We start from the raw sequence: 22,281 nt of genomic DNA on the forward strand, positions 1-22,281 counted from the left end.
GAAACGTTCTTCAACACGGTGGCGACCGGGTAGGTGAGCACGTTTTGCCAAGGGGTCTTTGATCAGGGGAGAGAAAAACATTTTCCGTCTCTGTCTGAAATGCTTCGGCGTGAGGGTAATGACTTCACCTGAATTCCTAGTGCTGGTCGCCGACCTGCGGTGGAGCAACGACTGCGCGGCGGTTTGGCATCACTTGCTGTCCGTTGATACGGATCATAGTCTGGCGAGGCATTTGACATCTGCAGAGAACCAGGAAAGATTCTCGGACATTTTTTCCCGCTCCGTCTGCAATAGTGAGCGGCTACGAAGGGTGGTAGCATCGGAGGAGTCGGGTCGCACATCTCGTCGTTTGATGGCCTGATGGGCGTAAGGCTGCGCGGGCGCTACGGGCCCACTTACACGGCAGTCAGGGGTTGCGATCCTAACTATGGAGTGAGGGGAGGTGCCCTGGTGGTGTTTGGGGACAGGCGTCTACAGTGGGCTGCGGGTGATACACGTGGCGATAGCCGGGATCTCGATTATTTTTTTTCTGGCAGCCATCACACCCGTCGGGATTGGAGGAGGCGGCGGCGTCTGGCCGCGGCGAAGGATTCGGCTACGACAGCTTCGAGGAGGGGAAAGGAGAGTGTGGCCGCATGACAGGGACGCCACGCAGATGTCTGGGCGCTTGATCCCAGTTTTCCAACGCGGTGAGGCCTCTGATCCGAGCAGGAGCACGGGACGGTCAATGAAGAATTTCCGCGATGGGAGGCGGTTGTTGTGGGTGGATATCTGTCGGAGAGTTCCTTGGAGTGCATCGGCTGCTTTCCGAAGAGGCTGCTCGAGTCAGTGGTATGCGGTCGAGACAGGCATGCTTGGCCCTCGCATCGCTGAGGCAGCCCGCCAACCGCTGCGGTGATATACTTTCGATGCCCGACGAGGAGCTCAGACCCAGCGTTCGAGGAGTTCCTGCTAGCTCGGGCTGAGGGAGGGGCGTGACCAGTGAACACGGTGGCATCGGCAATTGGCATCAAATGATTCCGTGGTGCAGGGCGGTCGGCTGCGACGCTGGCAGGCTCAGAATGGAAAGCATGGAGGGAGTCGAGGGCCTCGAGGGCTGGGAATGCATGTCCAGCGAGCGGCATTGCAACCGGTAGGGCTTCATTTGCAGGAGGGAATGTTGCAGCGCGGTGGTGTGCAGCGTTGTGTGGTGGGGTGGCACGGCAGACGGGGCAAGAGACGCAAGTTTTGCTCGCAATTGGTGGTCGCCAGCATAATGATAGGGCGGCTATGCAAGGTCCTTTGGGCTTGCGTTGTCCAACCCCGGGGGCGAGGGGGGCCGAGGAGGGCGAACGAGGACGAAGATGGAGTCTCACAGGGCGGCCGCTCAGGAATGCAATCAACTCATGCATTCGCAACGACGCATGAAAGACTGGGTGCACAGGCAGGCGGAGCTGGGGTGCAGTGGATGAACGAACGCCCTCTCTCCTCGCCCGCTAGAAGGCTCAGAAGACTGATATCGAAACGATCGAAGGCACATGGAACCCCCCCCTGCCCCGGCAAAACCTACCTTGGCTGCTCCGCACAACCTTATTAGCACAGGAATACATCATGACGAGGCATCTGTGCAGCTGCCGAAGTTTATTAAGAGAAGCGATTTCAAGGGTCCTCTGTCCTCTGTGCTCCGTCCTGGGCGGGGGCAAGATGTGTTTCTCTTGCCCCCAGGGTCAGGGCTCTTCTCTCTCTCGTCGACGGTCCAGGAGGGCCTAGACCGTTGGGCCGGCTGTGACCTGTCGGCTGCGACCCTGTGAGGAAAGCATCAGTCGACGTCGGTGTATGTTGTGTATGTGTTGTATGTGTGTGCGCGCGCGGGTATGTGTGTATGCTCGTGTTGCCTGACAAGTGATGACGACGAGGATCTGGTGTGGGGGTCAAGCTTGTGCCATGCTGTGTTGCGCCGTTCTCTACTCGCCTCGAGTTCCAACTCAGGCCCCGAGGTGTAGGTGGACAACATGTACATTGATTGACATGGGCTCTGGAGACAGAGATGGGCGAGGAGATAGATGGTCGCGGGTGGATGTGACCTGGCACGCACACAACGGCTGGTTGGGGATCAGGGATCGGCAGGATACCTTTGACAGCATGAGGCCAACACAGTGGATTACCCTCTTGCTGCTGCTGCCGTTGCTGCCGATGTTGGCTCTTGGTCGTTTGCTTTGTGCTGGTGGTGTTGGCAGATCTGTCGGACCAACAGCAGACTACGTGTGTGTGTGTGCATATGTATATGTACCGTAATGCATGTTGGTGTCGAGGGCGGGTCCCCTCCGTCGCCTTGCTCTCACTCTGGCCGTCCGTTTACCCCTCGCTCATGCCCACCCAGGGCTGCTACGGCAGGTGAGAGGTTTGATGCAGAAGGAAGTAGCGAGCAGCAAGCAGGCAGGGAGCTAGCCCACCCCTGCCCTTGCTCGTGAACACACACAGCACAAGACCAGGACCGGCCCCTTCCTCGACCTACAATTCCAGCCCAGCATCGTCCATCTTTCTGTACCACCGCACCTACAGATCTGCCACCTGCTATTATTACGTGCGCACAAGAAGGACTGTGCGACATTTGTGTCTCGCGACTTTCGTGCGTACGCCACGGTCCGCCCACGGTACGGGTGCGGTACGGCACGGTACGGCACACGTCGAGTCGAGTCCAGCCCAGTGTCGACTCGGGCAGGATTCAATATTCCATCTATCGGCATTGACCCTGTTCCCATACCGTTTCGTGATCGCCAAACCTTCTGCCTGCACCAATCTCTGCCGCCCCGAGTCTCATCCAGGACGCCTGCGTTTGCTGCTGGCTGGCTGATGTCGATCACCTCCCAGAATATTGCCGTCGGTCAATTCGCTCGCGGCCCTTCCTATTGCCTCGTCCCGGGCCCTCATTAACCCCCCTCCAAAGCACATCCTCTTTCAGTGTGCCCTACATACCTATTACATGCAGTGCTGCATGTCGGACTGGTGCCGTCAACGCTTAGACATCACGCCCACACCTGGCACATCCTCTCTGAGCATCTCTTTTCCGGACCAAGCTTATTGCAGGCCCCCACCAGTCTTTTCGTCTTGTCTTGCCTTTAACTTCGACCTTTCTTGTGCTCTTGCAATACCTTCTGGCCAGCCTCCCCGTCTCTTTGGACGGCATTACGAGGCGTGGCACAGACCAAGTCAGGTCGTATGAGGTCGTGTCGTGAGTTGATTGAGGTATGTACGAGAGTCCAGGCCCTCATCTGCACAATGGTGCCATCGGGTCGCACAATAGAAGGGGCCATATGCTGACCAAGTACAGCTCCTAAAAACACCCGATACCTTCTCGTCTTTGTTCTTGTGTGGAAGAATACCCATGTCGCCTCCTGTCAGATCGTCATGTCTCTCCTTCCCATCGACCCCGCCGACTTCCCGGATGTGCCTACCAAGAAGGCCCTGATAGCCATCGACTTTCAGAACGATTTCCTGGCTGATGATGGCGCGCTGGTCGTCAGCCAACCGGATGGCATGGTCGCCAATGTCGTCAGGCTAGCCGACGCCGTTCGGAACTCCGGCTATGGTGAGGTTGTATGGGTCCGCAGCCAGTTCGACACAAGCCGTGCAGTTGGCGAGCAGCAGATGATGGCCATGGACACCCCTCAGCTACCAAACAGACCAGGCGGCTCTGCTGCGGCTGCAGCTGCACGAGCGCGTGCCCCCCGACCGTCGCCCACGCCATCCACACACCCCTCGAAGCCGATCCGGAGGCCTTCCTGAGCGAAGTTGGCGGACAGAGCGGCAAGACAAAACCGCAGTGCGTCCGTAAGGGCACGAAAGGTGCGGAGCTTCTCCCTGAATTGGCAGCAGCCAAGGGCCCAAGGGATTATGCCATGACGAAAACGTATTACTCTGCTTTTAAGTCCGGCCAGCTCCTACAACTGCTCAGGAGGCACTTCGCAACCGAGCTCTACATTTGCGGCGCCTTATCCAATGTCAGTGTCTATGCAACAGCATTGGCAGCGAGCAGCTACGGATTCGACATTACCATCGTGGAGGACTGCTGTGGCTACCGCAGCGAGGCGAGACATATGAATGCGACGAGGAAACTGACCGAAATGACTGGCTGCGAGTTCGCAACTGTCGCCGACATCGTGCCCACCCTAAGGCCGAGACCACGGTCACGGTTGGACTTGAATCAGCGGGCTCGGGCGAGTGCACCAATGCCAGGCGGTGCAGCTAATATACCACCAGAGCTGATTGCGGCGGCGATGGCAGGGAACAGGCTCGGTCCCAGCAAGGGCATTACCGTACGTCCCAAAAGCCCAGACTCCCTATCGCCACCCAATGCCCCTGATAGCACAGGAGAAGAGGGCAAGCCAGAGGATGCTGCTGCTGCCGCTGCTACCCTGCCATTGTCGCTGTCGCCAGATCTTTCCCCCGAGATGGAAAAGCTGAGACTAAACACCGAAGCCACAGATTCCACCAATTCCCCTACCCATGAAACAACAGCAGCAGGTGTCGTCGAGCCTCTCGCCACAAATGAAACGTCTGAGTCTGAACCAGCCAAACACCAGGCCAAGCAGGCGATACAACCCGTGGTGAAGGAAACAGGCGCTAAGGCGGAGCGTAGAATTTTGACACCACGCGCAAACGCGCAACGAAGGGAGACATCATCTCTACCCGGTCAGACAAAGGCAACAATGGGCGCACCTCGACATGAGTCACCCAGTGACAAAGCGAAGGCGGAACATGGCGTAGAAAGTAAGGGGAGCTCAAAACCCAGCAGAAACCCCATCGCCAGCGCAGAGCAAGCCATGAAACAATTCTTCACCTCCAAATCACCAGCACCTGTACCAGAAAAACTAAAACCCGTCAAGATGGCACAGGAGGAATTCGTGCCTTCTGAAGAGCTACTGACGGCTGAGACGCCTCATGACCAGAAAGAAGGCTCTTATCCTGCTGGAAACGATGTGAGGGACCCAAAGACTCTGGCAGATACTACTATTGCCAGAGGTTCAGAAGAGAGCAAGACAGTGCCCAAAAATAGCAGCAGTACGCCCACCGAGACCGAAAATCTTTGCGAAGGCGATACGACAATCATCCACTCCTTCCTTCCAGACCCACTCGCTTCCGGTCTCTTCGAGCGACTATGTTCTGAAGTCCACTTCCAGAAGATGATGCATCAAGGCGGCGAGGTCCCACGCTTCGTTGCCGTGCAGGGCGAACTTTTGGAAGATGGCACGCAGCCCATCTACCGACACCCCAGCGACGAGGCGCTTCTCTGTGTACCATTCACACCAGCCGTTGACGCTATTAGGACACAGGTAGAGGCCAAAGTAGGCCACAAGGTGAACCACGTGCTGATTCAATGCTACCGAAGCGGCAATGATTACATCAGTGAGCATAGTGACAAGACCTTGGATGTCGTCCCGGGCTCGTTCATCGCGAATGTTAGCTTGGGGGCAGAGAGGACTATGGCTTTTAGGACGAAGAGGGATGCTCCGATTGAGAAGGAAAGCCCTGACAAGGGAAAGGAAGGCTCTCTGCCATCTGCAGCAACGGGTGACTCCGCACCACCGACAGTCCCAGAGGAGCCGTCGCCAACAAAGCGACAGACCATCCGCTGCCCCATGCCACACAACTCACTTGTCCGGATGGGTCTCGCCACCAACAGTAAGTGGCTCCACGGCATTCGACCCGACAAGCGGCCTACGTCGCAGAAATCACACTTCGAACTTGCCTTCGGCGGATATCGCATCAGCCTGACCTTCCGCCACATCGCGACGTTCCTCTCTTCTACGGATAATCCCGACGAGCCAGTCATATGGGGCCAGGGTGCGGTATCGAAAACCCGCGATGGAGCCAGACCTGTCACCAATGGGCAGACGCCAGAGGCCGTGACCCTGCTGAAAGCTTTTGGGAAGGAGAATCACTCGAGCGAGTTCAACTGGGAGGAGGCCTACGGCGGCGGCTTCGATGTTCTCCATATGAAGGCTGCACCACGGTATTTCGGCTGCGGCGACACGGTGGTGGACGGGCGCGTCAAGATCATGCTGGCTGAGCTCGGGGTCCAGTACGCACACGGCTCCATCGGCACAGGCAAAGGGAATAAAACCAATTACGGCGATGCAGCAGACGTCGTCCCGGTGAAGTTGGTCCTCGATGACGCCGAGCGGACGACCATCACTGGCGATGTCGCCATCATGCTCTACCTAGACGCGCGGCACCCCAAGAAGAAGGGTACAGAGGCCGACATGGCCAGGGTTTTCACCCGCTTCCAGGCCGCGCTCGCCCTGGGCCAGAAGTGGAAAGCCCTCACCCTGGGTGCGCTGGCCCGCGACATTCCCAACGAGGAGAGGGTCAACCTCATCTCGGACTTTGCGAGCGCGAACTACGTCCAGATCAACGATTGGATGGCCGAGAACCTCCGGCCGCTGTGGGACGCCGGCGGCGGCGGCGACGAGCATGGCGACCTGTTCTTCGCGGGCAACGGCGCGGGAGGGCAGCAACAGCCCACCATCGCCGACTACGCCCTATGGCCCGTCCTGTACGACATCACCGAGACGTGGAGGGCCGCCGACGCCCGGTTTGAGCAGTCGTGGGCCCAGCGCGCGCGGTACACAGCGCTTGAGAAGTACTGGGTCGACTTCGCCGGGCGCAAGAGCGTCGTCGAGGTCTTCGGCCGGGACGTCACCTGGCTCTCGAGCCGGCCGGGGTCGACCCCTGGTTCGACTCGCGCTTCGACGCCTGGTTCGGGCAGGGGGACAGGGCACCATGGCGAAAAGCAGAGCGACAAAGGCGTAAAAGAGGATGAAGTGGGAGGAGGATCGAAGAATGATGGGTTGGGGGAAAAGGGGGAGAATGACGATAAGTAAAACAGAGTTGTTGAGGTTCTCATGTTTGGATGTTGTACACGGCTTTTAGGAATATACAAATGCGGAAGGATCTTGGAGTAGAGTGGAATTATCGCGAGCATAGCGCTGGTTAGGGACAGTGCGACACTCCTTTGGCATATCGCACATGCTGCTGCTGCTGCTACCTTTGATCCAATACACGCGTTACCAGAGCTGTATTTTATGCCGATGCTTGAAACAAACGCCTGATGATTACACGAAGACCTCTCGTCTCCGCTCAAAACGCCCGAAACGCTCCTATGTGAGAGTGACCGTTGAGGAATTCCCTCCCTTTTCCCCCAGCGTCAAAAGGTTGAACTACTACACCGCCCCCGTCCAAGCCGTCGCCGAGCCCTGTTGCGCTCGCGCACTATCAATTCACACCCCGCATCCATCCCAGCGGGAACTCCTCACGACCTCACGTCCCAGGGCAGAGGGTAAGTCCCGACCCAGGCGGCCACCTCGCTCTTGAGCTGGACTATCTCGGGCTCGTTCTCGCCGTCCCCAAGGTAGTCCTGGAACACTTTCACCCTTCCGGGCAGCTTGATGCCCTTCTCCTCGGCGTTCTTGCGCGCCGCCTTGTTGACACGGCTGGCGATCGCCACGGCCCGGTCCACAATGTCCGCCACGCGCGAAAAGTCGTCCTCGCTGAACCCGCGGGTCGTCATGGCCGGCGTGCCCATGCGGAGCCCGCCGGGTGAGAGCGCCGACTTGTCGCCGGGCACGGTATTCTTGTTGGCCGCGACGCCGACGAGCTCGAGCACGCGCTCGACACGCCCGCCGTCGATGCCCTGCGGCTTGAGGTCCACCAGCACCAGGTGGTTGTCCGTGCCGCCGCTCACAAGGTTGTAGCCCAGCCCACCCTTGCTCTTGTCTCCTCCCAGCCTCTTAGCCAGGGCCTTGGAGTTGGTGAGAACCTGTTCCTGGTATCCGCGGAACTCTGCCGTCTGCGCCTGCTTGAGCGCGACGGACAGCGCGGCGATAGTGTGGTTGTGGGGACCGCCCTGGTGTCCCGGGAAGACAGACGAGTTAATTGGGCCCTCGAGGTTGTACAGCTCGTCCTCCTTCGTCTTGGGGTTCTGACGGCGAACTCCCTTTCGGTAGAAAATCATTGCGCCGCGAGGCCCTCGGAGAGACTTATGCGTGGTGGTGGTCACGATATCGGCGAAGGAGAAGGGGCTGGGAAGCACCTTCGCGGCTACGAGGCCAGAAATGTGTGCCATGTCGGCGAGAAGGTAGGCGTTGGTCTTCTCGGCGATCTCTTTCATGCGTGCGTAGTCGATCAGGCGGCTGTAGGCACTTGTGCCCGCAATGAGGATCTTGGGACGGTAGAGCGTCGCAAGCTCCTCCATTTTCGCATAGTCAATGTAACCCGTTGACTCGTCGAGACGGTATGGAAGGGTTTCGAAATATTTTGAGATCATGGAAATCTTCTTGGTCGGTGTTTGGTAACCGTGCGAGAGATGTCCGCCGTGAGGAAGGTCGAGGCCCATAAGACGGTCGTGGCTGTCCAGCAGGGCCGAATAGACATAAAGATTGGCGGGCGCGCCAGAAAGGGCTTCACGAGACGGTCAGCACTATGACAAGCCAGGGGTTCGAACACGGCGGAGGGATACTGACATTGTACATTAACTCCCCATTGGTTTGGGTCCAGACCAAAGGTCTCCAATGCTCTCTGTTGGCATAATCTCTCCGACTGATCGATGAACTCGTTGCCGCCATAGTACCTAGCTCCGGGATATCCTTCGGAGTACTTGTCTGCAACCCACACGTCAGCTATGTTTCTCGGCTGGACCAACAGCTGGCGTGCGTACTCTGCATAGGACTGCCTAAGGCATCCAGAACGGCCTGAGATGTGAAGTTCTCGGAAGGAATAAGGTTGATAAAGTGCTTTTGTCTCTTCTTCTCCTGTTCGCGCCGGCGCAGTCAGCCCAACTGACTCTATCCGCAGCTCGCTCCACCGCGATGGGGCCCACGGGTATAAGTGAGGGTGTACTTGCATTTTCTATGATCTCATACATGACCGGGTCGGCCTCCTTCAGATGGGAGGCCAGCAACTGTTGTTCAGCGACCTTGTCAGCAGGGGCAGACTCTGGAGCGACAGGAGTTGATCCTTCGCGCACTTTCTGCTGGCTCTCGACGTTCAGCGAAGACACGCATCGTCTGAACGGCGCGCCACTCTGTTGAAGGTATGATGACCGTCTTGGCACAGATCGGAGGAGGCGCGAAGCGCCTCGGAAGAGGGAAGTCGACATGGTGATGGGAAGGTCGCTCTACCACTTGCAAGCAAGCCTAACGACAGCGATATGGCACACCACTGACGAGTTAGCTGTGCTGTTCTCCTTGTCTGGATTGCCAATTGAAGCTCCTGGAAGAACGGGGACCTCACCAGAAGCTCATAGGGTCATTGTGGGAGCTCGGAGGGAGAGCGGGTTCTCGGAGGGCACGAGGAGGCCAGTCCTATGAACCGGGCCGGAGAGGCAGTGGATGGCAACAATGGCACCGGTGTCGGTGATGGGCTGACACGGAGAATGGATGTTATCGTGATTCGTGACTCCAGGAAATCGATCAACGATCCGGGTCAACCTAGCTGCAAACCCCGCCCCTCGGCACCCGCTGCGATGCGCTACAGAGGACCTAGCTCCACAGTGAGACCCGGAACCCCTGCCCACCCCGAAAGCCCACAGCGCACGGGCCAGCTCCAATTCGAAATATCTTCGACGCCAGCTCCACCGAATTTTCTATCTTTCTTTTTCTCTTTTTCCCTTCCCTAACAACTAATTTGGGGATGACGAAGCCGTCCTGATAGCATATCTGGTTTTCCGCTTCGGCGGGAGCATGCTGAAATGTCTCTGGCGGCGCTTCACCACCTTGACAAGAGACAATTTGAAGCCTCTGACCCAACATTTTGGTTGATCGGCCTGTGTCGGCCCTCTTCTCACCCTATCTTTGCCCTCCCAATGACTTGTCCGACTCAGGACGCTGTACCTTGCTCTTCAATCTAGATAGGTTCCCTGATCAAGTAATCGAATGTCTAATGGCGGCCTTGCGTGTTTCGAGTGGCGGGCTTGTGCTGGGTCGATGCTCCAGTGAGCGTTGGACCGAACGCACTTGTCCTTTGCTACCTGGGTACTGTTTTGCTGCTCAGGGTGATCTCTGCTGCGTAGACTGGTAGATGGCCAGACGAGGAGGCAGAAGTTGAAATCGTATCACCAGTTTTCATGCGCAGAAGCACGCAATCGTTGTCTGAGTGGTGAATTGAGGCCGTGGGTTACGATGTCGGTGCTTGAGGCACAGATGGATGCTGTTCAGTGACGATTCTCTGTAGCGCAAGAGGACACGGCGACCACACCTCCGTATCAGGCCTCGGCTTAAGCTGGTACGGCAGTTTCCCCAGATTCCGAACACAGTCAAAAAGTGCTTTGCAAGCTGTTTTGCATTGTGGAGCGATGGCCCGACTGTCTGCCTATCTAACAGGGTAGTCGTGCAATTCAAGGCCAGCGAGGTCACGTTGTGGGCTGGCGAGTTGTAGTGTTTCATAAACAAGGAAACCATCCGTGAAATTTGTTCGCAGCTCATTGATCCCGTTTTCAATGCCGTAAAAACTTGCCAGAAACCCCCGTCAAGAGACAGCACTTCTCTAGAAGACCTTGTAGGATTTAGAGAAATATGTACTGAGCAGCGACCCAACCGATTACTCCGAATGCAGGATCCCTTTCCGAAGACAGCTTCTTTCAGTAAGGAAGTAGAGGAATGTTTCGTCAGTTGCCGTCTTGATGCGTTTATTTCTCCTCCTCCAGACCCTCCATCAGCGCGTTCCGCTTCGCCGTCTGTCGCTCCACCTTGCGCTCGCGGGCCGCCTTGGTCTTCGCACGCTTGGCGTCCATCTCCTCCTTGAGCTGCCTCTCACGGGCCTTCTCGGCCTTGGCGCGGTGGATCTGAAAACAGAACATGTCAGTCTGGCCATTCCCGCGTGGTCCGAATAGATATCAGGGTGTGTACGTACGTGCTCAACCAGGGCGCGCTTGTGCTTGAAGGAGTTACCCTTGGCGGCGTGGTACAGCTCGTGGTAAAGGTGCTTGTCGATCTTGCCGCTGGCACGGTACTTGACCAAGAGACGGCGGAGAACACGCTGGCGACGCATCCAGAGGACTTGCCTGTAGTTTGTCAGGTTAGCCCCTAGCCAGCCCAGATTATGCCCTCAGACAATTATTCCATGCTCTTTTTGGTATCAATGTACCGCTGATCATTCCAGAATCCGGGCTCTCATCGATCGGGGTTGTTCCTTGGTAGGAAGACATACTCAGGCATACGGGCATCGGCGGTACCCTTCCTCTTTCCGAAACCACGGTGGCGACCAATCCGTCGGGCAAGGTTCAGCTCACGCGCGCGGGCACGCGAGTGCATGGTGACGGGCTTTCGGATGATGAGGCCATCGGCAACGAGCTTGCGGATAGACTGGCGGGAGTTGGCGTTGGAGATCTCGTTGACCTCGTTGGGATCGAGCCAAATCTTGCGCTCACCGCAGCCGAGGACATCGGCCGCGAGGCGCTTCTGGGTGACCAAGTTGACCCTGTGCAGCAGAAAATTGACATGTCAGCCTTCCACTCTGTCTCGCTGGGGACCTGGCCCAGAAGTCCGAGATGGGTCCGACGTGGTGTTGATGGCGTTGTTGGCCGAGGGCCGTTTGTGAAGGCGTCATCGATAGCGAGGTGCAATGGCTCCCGATTGCCCGTTCACAGACCGCACCTCGACCAACAAGCCCATGCACCAATCTCCGTCGTCCAGGCGTTCTCGAAATCGGTCGGAAAGTGGCATTCGGGCACTCACATCTTGACTGCACTTGCTGATGATGGCCGTTGTCGGTGATTTGTCGGGTTGAGGATGGGGCTGGGCTTCGAAAAAAGTTTCCAGGAGGGAAAGCAGCAGGTGGTGTTGGCCTGCCTTGCTAATTTCGAGACGAACGACCGCTGGCCCCCCGCTTTGGTGTGGAAGCCACCAAGCGAAGAAATTGTTAAGGGCCGCCTGACTTGGCACGTGACCCGGACACTGCAAGCGGCCTGCCGAGCTTGGATTATCATGGAGTAGAGACAGTACTTCTACCTCAAGCTTCCAGCACTTAGACCAGCAATGCTTTGAGTTCCAACGATGCGAGCTTATTAACAGCCAAAGTAATCAATGTGTATCAATCTTCCTCACCTGCCTCCTTTCCTGCAGCCTCTCCCTTCGCCTCTATAACTCCCTTACGCTCCCCGCTGTCCTCCCTGAGCCTCTCGCGGACGGCCATCAACGCCTTGCCCAATAGATTCAATCCCCAGCGCTCCCTATTCCTCTCAGCATCTTGGGCTCGGAACCCCACGCCCCACACCTGATCGTACGGGCTTGCCTCAACCAACTCCCTGTCTCCTGTCGCTAGGAGCAACTCCCCAAGATTTACCTGCCCGTCATGAGCAGGCTTCGTCATCTTCAACCAGGTCCCCTCTTGCACGATCCTCTCCCTCTCGGCCACCCAAGTTGTCTCATCAAATCCGACCACCTTGCGCCCCAGAGTCTTGATCTTACGCGGGTGCAGCTCCGAGCCGGCGAGGACCTCGCCTGCGACCTTGTCGTCGCCGAAGAGCCTCGCCTTTTGGTACATCATGTAGTGTTCCGCTGTCGGGTAGACGATGGCGCCGTCTGATCCGTCTCGCATCTCATATGCATACCATTGTGACATCCATCCGTAGGGCTCCTCGGTCTCCCTCCAGAAGTATATCGGCCCGCCGTCTGGGGATGATGAGCTTGTCGTTCGTGGCATGGCTGCCGCTCGCTTGTTCGGCCTGGACGAGTTTGTCGATGGTGTCTTCCTCTTCTTAGTGTTGTTACTCTTTGTAGACATTCTCAAGACTTGTTTCTGCCAGACGTGATGCCACTGTGGTTACTGCACAAGTAGCAGTGGAAAGTCAACGTTGGCTTCTAGTACCTGGTACTCAGGCAGATCGGGCTGCATAGTAAATGTACGCCCGAGCTAGTGAGGCTCAGCTTCAGCTCCCCGGGTGACTCATCACAATTCTCGAGACTCCGGGACAAGGCGAAAACACAAAGAAAGAATCAGCCTGTGAGGTTATCACTTGGATCATACGGCAACTCAACCAAGATGAAGTTGCCACCTTAAATTATCCGATGCAATTCATTACGTAGGTCCTTCAAATGCTGCAGAAATGCCTCGAAGAGTATACTATACGGGTACAGCAATCCTGTAGGAAATTATCTTGTGCAAGATTATACCGCCATACGTGACTGAAGTGATCATCGAATCAAGCATCTTTCGAAGTACTGTCCAATCAGTTAAGATTCATTGGCCTTGAAGTACACAGGCTAACCAGTCAAATCTTCATCAGGGAGAAGGTTTTATGTATCTGGACTTACAAGGTTAACCTTGCAACGCTCTTTTTATTCCTCCAACGACTGGCTGTTGTTCATACATGATAGTCAGTCCTTGACGCAGTGCTTAATTCAGAGTTTCGTGACTTGGCCGTCTCTCAAGTGTCATACTATAGTTAAGCACGAATGGTCATGATCTGCATTCATCTGAGAACCAGACATAACTGCGTTATAGGCAAAGCGCTGGGGTCGAAAGTGGGCGCCTCCCTAGGTAAACGCTGAAAAGCAATGACCGGGTGGCCGTGTACCACATAATGCCTTTAGAACTACGTCCCTAAAATGGGCAAGGGATATTGAGAATTCTGTTCAGCTTCAGAATACTGCCCTGTCGAAGCAGCTTTTACACAATTCAGACCGATGGGTGACTGACATCAAGTCTCTTTCCCAAAGTCCGAGGTACTTAGAGAGAAGCGAACAATAGACGCCTCTTACCAGGGCTTGCCAAGGGATTGGATGCAATACAATCATTTACTTTTTAATCATCTACACTCCCAGCAATGCCTTAAACAAATCAGAACCCTCAAACTTTTTCATAAAATGCCCCTATCCTCGACCGCCTATTCCTTCCCAAACACATCCCCACCAACATCAACCTTGCCCACACTCCAGATCTCCTTCTCGTCCTCCACCTCATCGCCTGTCAGGCCCAGGGTGCCAGAGACACCGCCCTCGGCCTCTCTCCTCTCCCTCGCCTGGCTGCCCAGCCTCAGCGCCACGCGCTTGAAGTAGTCACCCATGCTTCGCTTCGTGTTGGGTGGCAGGTTGGAGGCGCCGTCGCCAGCGATGAACTTGTCGAACACCTTGCTCTCCTCCTCCACCACGTTGAACAGCCCCACGAAGGCCGCCTCCGCCGCGAGCTTGACCGGGATGACCATATCTCTCACCGAGGCAAACACGGGCGGCGCAAGGAGCGCCAGGTGTGGCCGCACCATGTCCATGTGTGCGCGCGAGACGGTGCGGACGACAACCAGCGACAGGCGTCGCGAGTCGGCTGCTTCGCCGGGAGGGATCAGGGCGGCAAGGGATTCGAAGATGGACTTGGTTGATTCGAAAGACTTTGGCGAATCGGACAGGAGGTACTTTCCGGTTGCGAGGATGAAGTTCTCGGCGATGAAGGGCTGCGAAGCGAGTTAGCATATGCTGTCATATGAGGGGTCCCTCAGGTGCTGAATTTGTGCTTACCTCCTTGTGAGACATGCCCTGGGTTAGCAGCTCGGGCAAGTCCTCGGCTAGTGGGCTGTCCAGCAACAGCGACGGTGACTCCAATAACACCGCGTTGAGCGCCAGGACGGAGGAGTGGCTGAAGTTGGTTGTCATGGCCCGGCTCTTCAGCAGACTCTGCGCTACCTCCTCTGGGACATTCTTCAACAGTGCACCAAGCAACTTTGCGTTGGTGATGGTCATGTTGTGGTCTCGCTCATCAGGTTCCGTGTCAATAAGACCCAAAACAGCTGTTCGTGACGACTCGCCCATGTTGGCGCCAGCCTTGCTGACAACCTCGTAAAGTGCCTTGAGCATGGCAGTCTTGACACCTGGGTCGGATGTCTTGGAACCAGTGACAAGCTCCGCGACGAGGGGATCGACACGTGGCGTGAACTTGATCAGAGTACCAAGGGCCTTTGCCGCACGAGTCCGCAGCAGCTCGCTAGAGGTATCAGCCAAAGACTTGGCAAATGTACGCTGGAGCTGAGGCAAGAAAGGCTTGAGCGCGGTAGGCATCTTCTCCAGCAAGTTGTTGAGGGCCAAGAGAATTGCAGACTTGACGTCAGTAGACCGCTCTGAGACGACACGGATGAGCGGACCCGTGATCTGTGTGACAAAGGGCTTGAGCGAGGCCTCACTCGTCCTGTCAACAATATCAGAGATAGCAAGGGCAGCTGTCGTGCGCTGGTCGGGTGTGCCATTCATGAGACCTTGGAGGAAGATCGGCAGAATAGCATTGATACCCTTTGGCAGCTCGAAACCTGGCAGGTTGGAGCCAGCAACGCCGACTTGGAGCAGAGTCTGTCTTGTGGATGATACCAAGGCCTCCATCTCTTCTTTCTTGAGGTGCTTAGTGAACTCGCTCAGCGCGCCCCAAGCGGCCTTGACGACTTCCTTATCCCGGTCATCGAAGGAGATGAGTAGGGAACGGATGATGTCCTGGTTGTAGCGAGAGTAATCCACATCTGCTTGAGCGAAGAAAGTTGCAAGATGTTGCCCAGTGGATGCTCGCTTGCGGTGGTCCTCGTGCTTCATGAGCTGCAGCAGAACGTTCATAGTCGTGTTCAAGCCATCATACTCGTCGATCGACAAAATGACAGTGTCGAACGACTTGTCAAGATCCTTACGTAGCTCATCGTCGGTAGAATTGATGATGTTGTCCATGAGGGAGTTGATAATGCCAGGCAGGCGGCGGTTCATGGCTGCGCCAGCCACCTTGGACAGAGATGCCAACGCCTTCGCGTTGAATGCTGAGATTGGAGGCGCAATGAGAGTTGGGATTAGGTTCGGCAGAATGATGTTGGACCGAGTCGTTTCCGTCAGGAGCGTCAGAAGGGCTTGCAGCGCATTGTCCGCATCCTCTTCGGATCGAAGGAGGCTAAGCAAGAAAGGCAAGACTTGGTCGACAGCACGCTTTCCAAGAATCTGCTGCAGCGAGTCGAAGGCCTCGGCAGCAGCCTCCCGGACGTCCTCGTCCGAGTCGGTGAGTGCGGTCCGGACCACAGAAATAAGGACCTTCTCGTGGTCCTCCAGAGCCTCTGGAGACGCGGATGCAATCAGTTCCTTTAGAGCGAGGCAGATACCTTGTCTGGCATCAGTGTCGGTAGAGATCTGGAGACCCTCCTCGAGAGTTGGCAGCAGGCTCGAGAGCACACCGTCACCAGCTCTGCGAATAAGCTCTCCCAGTGCGTTACTGGCAATAACACGGTGCTCCATGTTTGCGCTGCCAAGACGGCGAATGATGAGCTGAGTGAGAGTCGGCACCAGCTCCTTGAGGGTCTTGGGGCTGGAAACAAGGGCCTTCCAGACGCTGATGGCGGCGGAGCGGACTGCGCCGGCTGTATCATTGCGGCAGATGTAAAGCGCGGATAGGACTTTGTTACGCTTCTCTTCACCGAGAACCTCACGGAGATTCGCACCGTGTTCGCGGATGGTCTCCTCCTCCATATCCTCCACGTCTTCCTTGCCAGTGATACCAGTAAGGTTGAAGAGAAGGTCTCCGACAAGCTCGACTGAGCTGAGACGAATCCTGTAGCTGTCATCGGCCAGACCGCGCTCGAGCTCGGGAAGCAGGAGATCCACAGCCCGAACAGCAAAGTTCTTGACGAGCAATCTACCAGCACGCAGTGCCGTTTCACGGATCGACTCAATTTCATCTGCCAGACCAGATAAGATAGGTGGAATGATCTTGCCGAGGTAGTTGGCAAAGCTGTTTCCAAAGCACACGGGCAAGAAGATGAACAATGACATAAATCCTTCGCGGATGGCAGCCTTGGAAGACTCGACGTTCTGCAGAATTGTGGGCAGTGTCTCTTCGAGCCTCGATGTTCCCAGTCCAGCCAGAACTTCGGATAGGGCTTGCGCGGAACCAAGACGGTCGCCGGCACCTGTGTCGGACTTGAGGGTCTGCATGAGCTGAGGAATGAGATCCGGCAAGGCGTCCTCTCCAAGCTTCTCGACGAGAGACCCCAAGGCCCTCGAAGCAGTGGCCCGGGTTGTTGGTACGGGGTCGACAATAGCCAGCTTGAGACCTGCGACAAGGACAGGCAGGTGGGCAAGAATATCTTTCTTCTCGGTGAGATGGGCCAAGCTGCCGATAACCTGGGCTGCCTTGCGCTTTGTGTTGGACCTGTCTCCTAGACCACGCTGCAATATGCGGCTGACGAGGGCCAGCGATGGCGCGTCCAGATAATGAACGAACTGGACTTTGATGAGCGAGTCCAAGGCGTCGTCTGTGTACTTGGTAGGGTCGCTCAGGGCCTTGAGGAGGATGTCGACGAGACTCTTGACTTCTGGATTGTTGATGACTTCACCGAATCTCTTCAGACTCTGCTTGGCACCAGAACGGACCTCCTTGTGACTGTCGTTCAGAACCGCAGTGAGTGGTGGAATGATCTCAGGCAAGCTGTTTGCCAGCTGCTCCGGGTCTAGATAGGCCATGGCACCGAGAAGATCGCAAGCGCCCTTCTTGCTACGCCATTGGTCTTCCTCGAGACCGTCTAGGAGAGTGGGCAAGATCTTTTTGACACCATAGGAACTCAATTGAGCGAAGCATGCTTTCGCCGCTGCCAAAGATGCATCACGAACATTTGCGTTGCCATCGCCAAAGCCAGTAAGCAGCTGTGGCACGATCTGGATAACGTACGGCTCAAATAAGCGCCCCAGAATGGTAGACAAGAGCTCGTACGCCAGCAGCCCGGCCTCCCTCTGGGTGACTTCTTTCTTATTCTCACTTGCACCCTTCAGAGTGCTCATGATTCGGTAATCCTTCAAGGAAGTTATGCCTCGCCCAAGGACCAGACCAGCAAGACCGTAGGCCGCACCACGTTGTTCGGCGTACTTCTTGGAGGTGAGGAGAGTCTCAAGAATTTGGTCAAAGTACTTGGACGATTTGTCGCCGCAAGTTCGCACAAGCGGCGGCAGACACTCAGCCACAGCATATTGAACAGTCTCGGACGGCGTGTTCAGCGTGGCTAATAGTCGTTCAATGACAGTAGCGATCTTTTTGTCGCCTGGCTGCAGATGACGGGCAAGCGTACCATACATAATGATCACTGCCTCATTCACCCGGTCGCCTGCTTCTGAGCCTCTGTCTGGCACCTCCAGCGTTTGCTCAAACGTCCGCATGAGCTTGTCCAAGATTGTCTTTCCGTGGATAGTGATGGCGTTGTTCGCAGCCTCCAACATTTCGCTTCTGACTGTGGCATTGCGATCTCCAAGAGGGCCTTTCTCAATCAGGTAAGAGAAGAAGTCATCCAGCTTCGATTTCTCCAGGTAGGGCGCGAGCTCTTTGAAAGCGACTGCGATGCCGTGTCTAGCCTCCCAGGGATCGGCCAAGTCCATTTTCTTGGGCATGCCAAATGCATCTAGCTCCTGCTTCCTAGGCTTGGCCAACTCGACATAAGACGACCGAAGCTGCTCGAGCACTCCCTGCATCGTTGATGGGTGCATGTGGACCGCCTCAGCTAGGGATCTCGCAGCGGCCCGGCGAAGCTGCCCGTCCTTGCTCTCTACATATGGGAGCGTCTTGAATGGGACTTCAGCCGACACTTCATATTCGCTTTCCTGCCAGATTTCTTTTCCGAAGTTTATGTTTTCGTCGATGTCATCGTGACAGGCCAGCCAGATTTCTTCTGAGAAACCAAGATCGGTCATATCCACCTCGGCACTGATGCTTTGGAGGACGGTAGTTCTCACTGATGTTTGCGGAACAATGGCGCCTCGGCAGAGTACACCAAGCTCGTCATGGCTGATGTTAGGGGCGATGCAACGCACGAGGTCCGCAAAACAGTCTTTGGCGATCTTGTAGTGCTGCGCGTATTGCTGCATCGAGAAGATGAGTGCAGACAGCAGTTCCGCTCGCGGCACCGTCACGTCTTCGCAGACGTCTGTGTGGAATTGTATGAACTCGATGGCCAGTACTAGTTGCGCATCACGGTCATCCACTGACGCGCCGAAACCCCCCTTGCGAATGACAGAGAGGACCAATGGCAGGATGTAGATAAGCGACACAGTGTCGAATGGACGTTGCTCGCCGGCGAACCGTAGGCGGTACAGTACGCGAGTGACCAGGTCCTCAAAGCTCTCCTGCGTGAGATTCTCGGGAAGCGTGCTGACTTCATGAGCTCTTAAAGTCGCAACACCAACAAACGGTCGCATGGAGCCCAGCCTGTCCGAGATCCTCTCAGCCAGCGCGATATAGGCTAGTGGCGCAGCGTCACCGGTAATCAGACCTGCACCAGCATCAAGCGCTTTTAAGAGCGATTCCACGGCTGTGCCCATCCAGAGAGACGCATCTGTAGGCGGACCGGTGGCCAGAGCCCGAATAACACCGATGCCTCGCAGCAGTTGTGCAGCAGCCTCTTGGACCCTCTGTCGAATTTGAGACTCTTTCTTGAGCTGCGCGTTGACCTTTGCTTGCTCCTCTGCTGTGAGCTTCTTTTGCACGCCCTTCTTGGCCGCTAATTGGGCCCTCAATTCCTCTTCCCATTTGAGAGTATCGTAGTCTTTCTGGTTCTTGTTGGGCACCTCGTTCGCCTTCTTGGCCAAGACATCGACGAATGCCGTACCCTCAGGGGTGCGAAAGATAGCGGCTTCCATTGGGCCGATATCGTCGAGCTTGGCTACGTCCAGATCTCTCCTTACCAACTCTTCGATACGCGGCGTTATGGTATCTGGTGCGACGAAAGCAAGTTCTGCGGCAGCGTCATACGAAGCTTCCTTGACAGAGAGCTGATTTGGTGTGGTCAGTCAGCGATCCTGCATTGGAATGATCACGCGGGCCTTGCTTACCGGCTGGGAGAAGTCGGAGTGTTTGACGATCTCGTCTAGTAAGATCTTTTCATGTTTCTTCGCCAACTCACCCGGGTCCAACCCGGTTCGCAGGCATACTTCGATCCATGAGATGCGAGGTATGAGACGTGATCTTGTGAAGACGAGCATAGAGCACATTTGCTGCTCCAGCTGTTCCTGACTGAAAGCTACAGAACCTTTTTGGAGGTCCGCCGGTACCAAGCAAATCGACCTAAGAGTTGTGTGCAAGTTGCCATTGTCAATCTTTGCCAGTACTGGGGCGCTGTCCTTGTCGGCGGATTCGACAGCCTGAATCCAGGACCAGACTCCGCCAACAACAATGCCTGCTATCTTGTCTGGAGCATTCAGATACAAGGCAGAGAGATTGTCCGCAGATTCCTTCCGAAGTTTAGGGCTAACCGTCGTGGAGCAAATGAGGTAGATGAAGGCATGAGCCCACGCAGAACCGACGGCCGAGGAATTGCCAGTAGGAAGTGACGGAGCAACGGCTGACAACGCTCTGAGGAGCCACCTCGCATCATCATCGGAAGAGATCTTAGTGTAGACACGAGGGTTTAGGAGGAAAGAAGGCTTGGGCTGGAGCTCCAAGCAGTGTTTGGAGACAGAAAACTTCTTGGACAAGGCGTTCAACTTCTGGTTGCTCTCATACTTGAGTATGAGAGGTGCGACTGCACACACAACGTATGCCGCTATGATGGTACCATCTTGCGATGCTTTCAGAGGATTTCCGATCACGTCATTGAAGTTGTCCAAGAGGGCAGGCAGAGTTGATTCGGCGAATTTGACGAAGGCTGGTGTTCGGAATTCATCTGACTTGAATGATTCCAGGATGTCACCAGCGTTCATGGTCCAGATGCGTCGTGAAGACAGCTTCTTGTCAGCGAGGCCTTTGGAGAAAGCATCGGTCACAGCTTTGGGAAGCTCTGAGTCCTCAGTCAGGAGAGCCTTCACCGCCCTGCTCAGAGCCGACGTCTCAGCATTCAAGGCGGCCTCGTTGCCTTCCTTTCCAATCGGCGTTGGCAAAGCGGCAACAACCTTACCGGCAATCGCTCCGGAGACGGGTAATGAGAGCAGCAATTCGCAATGGAGGACTCTGTGGTCAGGCGAAGTAAGCTTGCCAGCCTTCAGTGGCGCAAGGATATCGTCGGCGGCCTTGCCCAGCATACCGGAATCACGGCAACGTTGCGCAATCACGCGGAAGGCGTTGACGGCGCCTGCGCGAATGACTGCGTTGGACGATTGAAGATTGGACAGCAGGGGCTTGAGCAGATGGCCATGGAGTACATTGGACAAATCCCAATCGCTCGGGAGGCTTGAGATCAAGGGTGTGATGAGATCGTTGAGAACAACCTCGGGAGCCCGTAAGAGTCCTTTCTTCAGCGACGCAACCACCTCCGTCTCGAGCTCCTCGGGGGTCACGAAATCAGAGAAGAAGTCGCCCAGGCCAGCGGCGAGATATTTCGGGACTGGAGACTTGGATCCAACGATCTCTCGCGTATAGAAGGTGAAGTAGTCGGATTTGAGCTTCTCCAGTATTGGTTTTGATTCGGGCTGCCGCGAGGACACTCCTGCTATGATGCCGAGCATGATTGCGTTCTTGGGCGTTGGTTGGGCAGCCTTGGCGGAAAGCGACTGGACAGACTCGGTGATCGTCTTCTCTCGGTTGTCCGACACGGTGAACAGCTTGCGGTAGCCACGCCGGGTCACCACAAGGGCCGAGTGGGCGACGCCAGCTTTCGACGCAGGAGAGCAGCACTTGTCCAAAGCCTCAGCCGTGGCCACTGTGATATCCTTGCCAAACTTTTCCCAGAGAGTCGTGCCAGCCAGATTCTGCACCAGTATGCTGCACCATTCGACGAGCACGAACGCGTTGCTCGGCGCAATGCCTGGCTTGGGGCTTTCTCGTCGGATGGCAGCCACGAGAGGCTCCAAAAGATCGGCGTCCCCTTCCTTGCAGATAGATACGAGGCATTGTTGCACAGCCAGACGCGAGGCGCGGTCGCGGTAGAAGGAGTGTGTCCAAAACAGGAGCTTGAGGAGCTGCAATTGTATTTGTTTATCAAGGGCTACGGAGGGAGTCCTTGTCAGCGTGGGCTGTCCCGAGTAGCAATGGCGTGGTAGGAAAGCTTGGTTGGTTGGGATATACCGTTTTGAGAGAGTTTGTCGTCGACGGCTCGCAGTGAAGCGATCCTAGACGAGGTCGAGGAGGACGTCAAGGCGGCCTTGGTGGCCTTGAGGTCCAAGGCCGGGGCGGCGCCGTTCACAGCGACTTCAGTCATCTTGTGCGGAGGCTGGTGTTCGCGTGCGCATGGCGCAGCGGCCGAAAGAGAGAGAAAGAGGAGGAAAATGGGACAGCAGACAGCAGGAAAACAGAGGACTTCTCTTGGAAATTCTAAGAAAGCTCAGTCCATGCGTAAGGGGGGTATCTATCATACGGTCATCCAACATGAACCTCAACTCG

At 56.1% G+C, this 22,281-nt stretch overlaps 5 protein-coding genes across 5 annotated transcripts; 1 reads left to right on the forward strand and 4 right to left on the reverse strand.

The window, feature by feature from the left end:
* Positions 1 to 3,387: 3,387 nt before the first annotated feature.
* Positions 3,388 to 6,863, forward strand: INS49_012583 (uncharacterized protein; the record flags this gene model as incomplete). Its single annotated transcript, XM_043173286.1, has 2 exons — positions 3,388 to 3,568; positions 3,652 to 6,863. The coding sequence occupies 2 exons, from the start codon at positions 3,388 to 3,390 to the stop codon at positions 6,861 to 6,863; spliced, it is 3,393 nt and encodes a 1,130-aa protein (XP_043022583.1).
* Positions 6,864 to 7,291: 428 nt separating this feature from the next.
* On the reverse strand, positions 7,292 to 9,136 carry INS49_012584 (uncharacterized protein; the record flags this gene model as incomplete). The annotated part of the gene is made up of 4 exons (XM_043173287.1): positions 7,292 to 8,439; positions 8,502 to 8,639; positions 8,696 to 8,789; positions 8,822 to 9,136. The coding sequence occupies 4 exons, from the start codon at positions 9,134 to 9,136 to the stop codon at positions 7,292 to 7,294; spliced, it is 1,695 nt and encodes a 564-aa protein (XP_043022584.1).
* A 1,527-nt stretch (positions 9,137 to 10,663) lies between these two features.
* On the reverse strand, positions 10,664 to 11,699 carry INS49_012585 (uncharacterized protein; the record flags this gene model as incomplete). The annotated part of the gene is made up of 4 exons (XM_043173288.1): positions 10,664 to 10,819; positions 10,888 to 11,038; positions 11,185 to 11,454; positions 11,626 to 11,699. The coding sequence occupies 4 exons, from the start codon at positions 11,697 to 11,699 to the stop codon at positions 10,664 to 10,666; spliced, it is 651 nt and encodes a 216-aa protein (XP_043022585.1).
* Positions 11,700 to 12,066: 367 nt separating this feature from the next.
* On the reverse strand, positions 12,067 to 12,759 carry INS49_012586 (uncharacterized protein; the record flags this gene model as incomplete). Its single annotated transcript, XM_043173289.1, has 1 exon — positions 12,067 to 12,759. The coding sequence occupies one exon, from the start codon at positions 12,757 to 12,759 to the stop codon at positions 12,067 to 12,069; it is 693 nt and encodes a 230-aa protein (XP_043022586.1).
* A 1,102-nt stretch (positions 12,760 to 13,861) lies between these two features.
* Positions 13,862 to 22,099, reverse strand: INS49_012587 (uncharacterized protein; the record flags this gene model as incomplete). The annotated part of the gene is made up of 4 exons (XM_043173290.1): positions 13,862 to 14,422; positions 14,487 to 19,739; positions 19,800 to 21,886; positions 21,967 to 22,099. 4 exons carry the CDS (start codon positions 22,097 to 22,099, stop codon positions 13,862 to 13,864), a joined length of 8,034 nt encoding a protein of 2,677 aa, XP_043022587.1.
* Between the last annotated feature and the right edge of the window lie 182 nt (positions 22,100 to 22,281).

Source organism: Diaporthe citri (genome assembly GCF_014595645.1).
Source record: "Diaporthe citri strain NFHF-8-4 chromosome Unknown scaffold_6, whole genome shotgun sequence".
Classification (NCBI taxonomy): domain Eukaryota; kingdom Fungi; phylum Ascomycota; class Sordariomycetes; order Diaporthales; family Diaporthaceae; genus Diaporthe; species Diaporthe citri.